Here is an 8,759-nt window from a genome sequence, read left to right as displayed (position 1 = left end):
AAAAGGGAGGGGGGGAGGGCGATGAAATTCCAAGGATTTGTATAATAGATCATTTTTAGTAGATTGAAGAGGTGGTTTTTTGTAGAAAGGATGTGTAGTGTCATTTAGATAGTGTTCTCTGCATGCTTTAGCTATCTTACTGAGAAGCAGAGAAGCAGTATTTAGAAGTGTGTAATTTCTACCAGAAGTGTAAATAACCTCCTACTCCATACTACTTGTGCCCTGATTCAAGGAGGAGCTTAAAGCCCAGCTGACTTCAACAGTTCACATTCCTAGTCTTTCATGCATCAGTTGACTTAAAAAAAAAAAGTTTTCCTTGACCACAATTGGTGCTGATTTTAGTCTTAGCATCCTAATTTTTTTTTCATTTCAGATGCAGTTTTCAGACCACACTGATTTTGGAGCTGTATTGCTTCATGTTGTTTTGTTTCATTAACCAGGAATGATTATTTTGCCTTCTCACATGGTTGCATCCCTTGATTTAGTGCTTTTCAGTTACACGCCCTCCTACTTTGCCACATGCTGTCGCTGCACTAATTCCTTCTCTTATCCTCTAACTGGTATTCAGCAATTATATTTCAATTCACCTTTCGGTCAGTTGAGTATCATCTGCTTGAAGATGTCATTGCTGGTTTTCCCTGCTGCGATCTATTCAGTTTCCTTATTTATGCATTGTTTTGATGAATTTCATGTATATTCTGTCTTACTATGGTATTGAACACTGAATATGGGTGAGAGAGGGAAAGAACATGCACAGCTACTGTGTGGAAGAGCTTCTTAGCAAAGAATTTAAGTGTCAAGAAGTTAATTTGTCTGAAAGTTCAGAATCCCTGGAAATGACACATCATTCCTGTTCCAACAGAACACCTAATTTTTGAACGTCTCACTTCTTTACATGTAAATTGACAATGAAAGGCTGAAGTCTTTTCACCGCATTTTGTATAACCCTTTGTTGTTTAACTCTTTCATTAAGGAATACACAAATGCTCATTAATGTCAGAAGGGGTATTGTGGGGGCTTGGTTTTCATGAACTGGAGCAAAATCTGCAAAGTGCCTTCTGTGCATTTCTCAGCTAAAAACAAAATTTGTTTACCTTTGTGTATCATCTCAATTTATGTGGGCGTAACAGAGATGTAAGGATTTATAAAGCATCCCAGGAAGAATACTGAGGTCAGCGTGTTAAAATTTGATTTGGTACACTGATGTTATGGCAGTGTATTCAGGAGTTTGCAGTTGAAATATCAGCTGCCACATATTTACCCACCTCTGTTTAGTAACTGTTACCCGTGTAGATGTGTGCTTAATGTCAGAAAACAAAATACCTATACAGCAGTAAAACAACGGTGAAGAACAAGATAGAAGTACCAGGTGCTTCTTAGCAGGTGTGGAGAAGCATATTGCCCTCATACAGTGACTCTTCAGAAGTTTTGAAGGGGGACCTAAAATGAATTTGAGTAACCAGAAGTTCATATGATTTTGTCAGATTGGAAATGCTTAGATAAAAGGAGATAAATCCGCTTTTAATAGCATGGACATATTTTGCTGATCAAATCTAGGCTGCTATTATAGTTCTCTGATTTCATCTAGATGACAGGAACATCAGATTTACGCTGGAGAACTGCTTAATACCTCATTCTCCGATTAATTTTTTAGTATTTTCTCTAATATCACTTACCTTTATTTTTTCACTCTCATTTCAAAGGTTTCTGTGCAGTCTTCGCTTGTGAAGGTCTTACTTTATTCCTTGTCTGGTGGGTTTCACAGACTGAATGGAAAAGAATGTCTCTAATTACCGTGGCTGCAGTGGCACTTTGAATTATGTATCTGCAGTTTCCTTTGGAGAAGATGCACGTATCGGTTTCGAATAATAAGGGAGCATAATTTTTCCATTTAAAAATCAAGAGGAGTTTTTTTTTAAAAAAAAAAAAGCAAAATAAAATCTACAAAAATGTCCATTGTTAGAAGGCAGGCAGAATCATTTTGTACTCTTCTTTTCCATGTTAATAAAGCTAACCAACTTCACACTACAGGTACTCCTTTTTCCTTTTCAGCTGCAATGAGGAATATTGACTTGGATGTGTATGCTATCCAACACCATAGTAAAACCTTGGAAGGCCTTGAAATTTGACCTTTTTGCTTCAATATGTAAAAACACTATGTAAACCTTTAGAAGCCTTGTTTCTGGAGTTAGGATATTTGTATTTAAAAACATTCCATTTGCTACTATGTATAACTGCAGATCAATTTTCATGCTGCTACCTTAGCAAAAGGATAGGAGTTTTTGTTCCTCTCACCTGCATGTGCTTCTGGAAATCCAAATAATTTCTGTCTTTGTCATGAAAAACAAAAGGAGCCTGCTGAAGTCTGTTCTGGTTGTAATAAAGTGTACACAGTAGCAAAGTACATTTTTGGTTTGTTTTGTTTTGATGCTCCCTTTGATGTTGGCATATGTATATATTTAGATATACTGCACTGTTGTACAAGAATTGTTTTAGTAAATAACACTATTTGTAAAAACTGTTAATTGTTTTTGGTATGAATGCAAAATATTAAAGTTGGAGTATTTAGTTCATTATGTTGCAAACTCAATTCATAAATTGCAGGGGAGAGCGATAAGAGAAAGGACTCAGGGATGCAATGGGCAAAGTGTGTTCAAAGTACTCTGAAGACAAACGTTCTGATTTCTTGGGGAGTCAAGTGTTGGTTTTCTGCTGTGTTTTTGCTGCTGCTGCTGTACGGCACTTGTGTGTAGATCACAGCATTTTTGCTTTTCAAGTTCTTCACCTGTGACTAACTTGTTTCAGTTGCACTCCAAGTAATACACTGTGCTTCTTACTTCAGTTGTGCTGCATACCCTCTTTTATTGTGGGAAATACAGCATGAATATTTTAGTGTTGGCAGCAAACAAATGGAATCAGCTGTATCTGTGTAGTATAACGTATATATTTGTGTACTGATCGATAAACAAATACTATCGCAGCCTGACAGCTGGTTTACAGTTGTGATGGAAATGCAAGTCACAGCTTGAACCACTGATTGAGCAGCTGTGGGAAGGCAGGGCCAGCCCAGGGGAGCTCAGGTGCATGCAATGTTACTGAGTGACCGGAAGGGGTGCAGCCAGGGTTCACCCCTTCCCAGACCTCATTTAAGGATTGGTAGTGGAGGCAAAGCTATCTTGCTGTGGAGGTCCCTGCTTACTCTGGAGGTCCCCTACCTGAGGCTTTCCAAAGGTGAGAAGCTTTTTTTCCTTTTGGTGTCCACAGCTGCTGCGGTTGGGCTTATCCTCACTTGCTGCAGCCTAGGACTTCGCTACCCTGCTGTGCTTTCCATCTTGTTGTAGTGTTACAACAGTTATCATCAGGAATTAAATTAGCTGTCAAATAGTAACACGGAGTAGCCTAGCGTTGGGGTGCTTGATCTGTGACTATTCTAAAACAGCTGTTTTCACTCACAGTGCTTGTGATCTGTGTTTTATCTGAGAAACAAATCATAAGCTTTTGTGAGAGAATGTGGAGAAACCTGTGCTGTAGGGCTGTTTTGTGTTTGTTTTTTTTTTTTTTTTAAACATTCTCATTGATGTTGGAGTATATATGGGCAGCATGCAATAACATAGAAACTCCTTTTGGGGGAGGAGGAGGAAATAAAGGCAAGTATATATATATTTAGTTGTAGACTGAAAATGTAGTTAGAGTAAAATCTATTGAGCTGACATAAAATGTAAGAAAATAACCACTAGTGATTGTGGAACCTGTTATTTTGCTCTGACTTTGCTTTGTCCTCTTCAGCATAAGATTTGAGTGCTTATATGTGCAACTTTGATTCCTACAATTGAAGTTGTTTATGCCCTATGTTCCCTGCATTGCTAACAGCTGCTGTGCCAGTAGTCATGCTTACGACCCTCTGAATAGATCTGCTGAATCCAGCAAGAGTACGTTTTGTGGTTGCTAAAGCCTGCTACCAGTAAAATGCCATTCACTGTCATGAACTTGTCAGTTATCTGCCCAGCCAGTGTTTCTATTTACTGCTTTATGACTGGTTTACTTAATTTTTATTTAAGCTGTTCCCATCTTGATGTAAGAATAAGCAAAGCATCTACCTGACTGTGACTGAAATCACAGGGGGATCTATTTCTAGCCACTTGCCATGGCTCACCCTTGTATTTATGCTATTTGCAGATTATGTAGCTTTTGCAAACAAAGTGTCAAGCTGTCCCAATTTACTCAGCTCTGCAAAAAGGTGTGAGCATCTACATCACTTGGTTCTGATGTCTCTTATAGCTGTGAAAATTTCCCCAGGTGAGTCTTTTCTCTGTTCCCTGGTGACATATCATTGTAGTTGATACTGCAGCATTGTGGCAGAGTTCATTTAGGCCAACTCAGCAGCAAAAGGCACGTGGCCTCAGGTGGACAAATAATGTATGTTGTGATGTTTCACATGAACGCAAAAGGAGAGGATGCAATCTTGGCTCTGCCGCTGTAAGAACACAGTCTGTGTCAGCTGCCATCTGAAACGACATGGAAAGAATCAAATAGGTGTTGTCCTATGGGCTCTCTTGCTATGTGTGTTTAGAGAGCTCTTTTTCTCATGGTGCTATGAGAGGGGAAGAGTAATGATGATTCTTTCACTCTATTTTAACAGAGTCTACGAAGGTCAGTTTGTAGAATTTCTTGTACTTCCTGTGGGATTGTGATGTGCCACTTAGTTGTGTGGATAATGGCATTTAGGTAGAGTTTGCCATTACTTTTGCCTTAATAATTCTGCTCATTTAACTGTAAAGTAGATTATTTCCATTTAGTAATTCATCTTAGTAAGTTTATTCTCTATTAAACAGCCACACTTTCTACTCTTGAATACTACTGCCAGATAATCAAGGCTTTCTGTAAGTGCTCCCTATCTGTGAGTCCTGCTGATCACTTCAGAGGGCAGATCTTTGCTCTGGTTGCTCAAACTAGTTCCTGAATTTGCCTTTTCCAAGAACCAGACTGCCTTGAATTTGTCTGTCAGTGGAGCTGAATTTGACAGCAGGTTTGTTGCTTGTTTATTTATTGAAGTGAAATGCTAAGTCATGGCTTGAACCAGTGACTGAGCACCTGGTGAGAAGGCAGAGCCAGCCCAGGGGAGCTCAGGTGTGTGCAGCCAGGATCTACTCCTTCCCAGATGTCATTTAAGGGTTGGTAGTGGAAGCAAGGGTGTCTTGCTGGAGATCCCTGCCTACCCGAGGCCTTCTGAGGGTAAGCAGCTTTTTTTTCCCCTTTGTTTCTGTGTACACAGCCACTGTATTTGGGCTTATCCTCACTTGCTGCAGCCTCGGAGTTTGCTACCCTGCTATTATTGCTGTGCTTTCCATTGCATTATAGTGTCTTATTAGATGCTGTATGGATAGTAGGTAGTAAGCAGTTGTGAATCTGTAAACAATACCGAGCTGAACTGCATTCAGTGGGACTCTGGTTCAGCATCAGAAAGAGTCCAGTCCCAGCTTATCTGTGTGTCTACATACAGGAGACTTGTGTAACTACTCCGTGTGTGAACCATATATATATAATGTTTATAGAAATGCAGTTCCACATATATGCATGTCTCCTAATGATTATCCCCTTTTTTCACGTATTTTCTCATACTTGATTCTTACGATAAGCATGCCCACAAACACTAGTCATAATTTAAATCATAAATTAATTTCATTTTATCAATAAATATATATTGATATACCCGGATACTTCCATTCTGTCGACATAGACATAGTCTTTTCATAATACTATGGGTGTTCTGTGTGGCCTTTAACTTGTTTTGAAATAGGGATAGTCCTACTCTTTCATTTTGAAGTCTGTGAAGTATATCCTCACTGGTTCAGTCACACAGCTCCAGTAACTGGGCTTCCTATGTTTCAAGATTCTGGAGCCCTGGGCAGCCTGACATAGTGCCTGCTAGTGTGGTTGGCATACCACACTTGTGAGTGCCTTTTAATCCCCTATTTCTCTGTTATTTTTTTTCTTCTTTTCTCTCTTAGTGTGACATACCTAGCCCAACAGATCAACCAGCAGGGAGTGGTGCCTTCATTGCCATGCACAAGCATTATTGCCTTTTGTAGTGGTCAGCTCCTTCAAGCTGCACCCCCGAAAAAGACTGCTTGTCCTGCTTCTGCTTATCTTTACAATTGTGAGCAGAGGTACGGTGGCACGGTGACACTCACCACTCGCCCCCCTAGATAATTTGCAGTTGTCACTTAGAGTCTTATCACCGAGAGGCCTCATGAAGCAAGCTTTGAGACAAAAAAGGAAAACAGTTTTGTCTTTCACAGTCTTTCATGTTGCTGTCACCACTGCTGAAATGCACCACCCACCACCTCACTGAGCTCGCATCAACTGCTGGGTCTCTATAAATATTTAGCAAGCATTGATGAATGGGTGCCATTTTTTTCTGCATGGAGGAATTAAATTTCACACTTTTGCTTCATCCGCACTTCTGTGTTAGGTGCCATTCTGTCAGACTGCTCCTCTGTTGCTATCTGTTGTCATATGGCAGCTGCATGTAATGAAATACTGGTGGGAAGCTTCAGCCTCTATTGCTGTACCACCAACATCATTTCTGACGTTGTGGTATGATTGCATCAAGCATGACTGGCGGAGAGCTCTGGGCTGAGGGAAGTGCTGGGAAGGCCATGAGGTAATTTGCTGTATCCCAACAAATAGCAGAGCTGCTCCTGCTACAGTGCAGTCCCACAAACAGTCAGAAACACAATGCTGACCCCTGACATGTTGTTATATTCTTTGACTGTTTCACTGCCATATGAAGAAATGAGAACTCCTTACTCTCCACCGGACTGGTTCTTAGCAGCAGCCCTGCTGTGTGTTCCACTGCCATATGTCCTGTGGGTTTAAGCAACTTTCTTAAAAAAAAAACAAACAAAAAAAAAACCACCACCAACAAAAAACCCAAAAAACATAGGAACTCTTTCATGGTTCTCTTTTAAGCCACAGGACAGGATTCAACAGGACAGCTGAGGCATTGTTTATGCTTTCCTAGAATTTTTAAGCACACCTTGTGCACTGAGTTTACCAAAATATCAGTTTCTTTAGTTGATCTGCTTCTATCAGAAGCACAGGTCTTTAAGTTGTCCCTTGGAAAAAATATAGGCGTTAAAAACAAGAAGTAGGGTAATCTGCCTTCATGGCAATGTCATATATTGGAATTGGAGTGATGTGCAGCAGGGCTCGATGAAAGGATTTAATCTTCTCTCTTTTCAGTGATTCAGAGCCAGATCTGCAAGGTGCTGGCTTTGCTGGAGTGGGGTCTGACGTGGGGTAGGGGCTGACGAATGGGGGAGAGGATGAGAGGAAGAAATAAATTTCCGCTTGAGGTGGGGTTCAGTCAGGAGGGACAAAGAAAGGAGAGAAGGCTTTGTGCAAACAAATCAACCTTTAGTAATGAGGCCTTGTTTCTGGAAGGACGTGCATGCTTTATATGTAGGGGATTCATCCACACCAACTTGAAACTGTCTATAAAGCAAACAGTGTTTTAAGGCTGTGTAAAAATTCAGCTCTTTTCCAAAGTTCTTAAAAGAGATATGAAGTCAGATAGGGCTTTCAGTGAAGCCAGAGCTGCGATGTGTTCTGTCACATCCTGGGCCTTACAGAAGCCTCCTGCCTCGTGTGCAGCAGTGAAGCACCTCCACTGGGAGCGATTTGAAACAAGCTCAAACAGAGGAGCTATAGGCAAATCTTGGCTGGTGTTCTGACTCCTATGGTACGCGATATCCTGAGTACTTCAGTGTTGGGCTCCAATTGCTTACTTTTTCACTGCTTTGTTAGGGAAAAAAAATCATCTTTTATGATTCATGAAGCACTTTAGCTTTCTTTTCCATATACTTGCATTTGCTGTTTTCTGCTTTGCTCTCAGCTGTATGAGCTGAGTAAAGGAAGCATGGAATGTGTACGTGAAGTACAGTTTACTGTATCCTGCTTCACTGCTGCTGTGACATTTGCTGATTTGGTTTCCTGTAAAAACTCAGATACATCAGCTCACTTCTGGTCGTAGATAACAGGCAGGAAGAGCTGCCAGGACTCCAAAAAAGAATGGCCCATATAAATCCTCTCTGTAGCACTGAGCTGAAATGAGTGTCTTTATTGTAGGAAGAAAAAGCAAATGACATGTTTTGATACTGCAGAAGGAAGCTGTTCTCCAAAAGTACAGATATGTTCGTGACTTCAAACCATTGCTCCACAGAGTACCAGATAAGATGACCATGTTGGTGTGAAATACAGTGTAAGCACAAAGCTATGGTGTCAGAGCTCCTCATCCTCTGACATACAGCCACTGCCTGAGCCATCCCATGCTGGGCTGGCTAAAGGACCAAGCCGCTCTGTGCCCATTGTACAGTCTGGAACAGGCTGTGAGGATTTCTTATAGAAAGGTGGAATTGCAGCCATCTCATTCCAGGATTGTTAGTGGAAGTAATCTGAGTTAGGTTTATGGGCCAATAGCACAGCCAAGGATTGGCTGATGACAAAACAGGGTGTTTTATCTGTGGACTCTGACACCACTTGAAATGATAGAGAAATATTGAAATATTATGTTATTTTTAAAACCTCTGGGCTTGAACAATATCTGTGAAATAGCAGAGATAGCAAAATATAGAAGATGCTCTGGTCTTGACAAAAAAAGAAGTACCCAAGAAGAGAGAAACTCTTCACTACACAAAATTAGTATTAACTCATTGTAGTAATTGTTTTCATTTAGTTGTGTTTTTTTTTTTTTTTTT

At 40.4% G+C, this 8,759-nt stretch overlaps 1 protein-coding gene across 1 annotated transcript in view; it reads left to right on the top strand.

Annotated features, from left to right (window-relative positions):
- The first annotated feature begins 7,316 nt into the window (after window positions 1-7,316).
- STAM (signal transducing adaptor molecule) overlaps window positions 7,317-8,759 on the top strand; it is an 11,768-nt gene continuing 10,325 nt past the window's right edge. Inside the window, exon 1 of the mRNA XM_010712707.2 lies at window positions 7,317-7,358. Within this exon, the coding sequence (XP_010711009.1) occupies window positions 7,317-7,358 (42 nt within the window). The remainder of the gene's footprint in view (window positions 7,359-8,759) is intronic.

Source organism: Meleagris gallopavo, chromosome 6 (assembly GCF_000146605.3).
Source record: "Meleagris gallopavo isolate NT-WF06-2002-E0010 breed Aviagen turkey brand Nicholas breeding stock chromosome 6, Turkey_5.1, whole genome shotgun sequence".
Lineage (NCBI taxonomy): Eukaryota > Metazoa > Chordata > Aves > Galliformes > Phasianidae > Meleagris > Meleagris gallopavo.
This window is presented reverse-complemented; position numbering and strand designations above follow the sequence as displayed.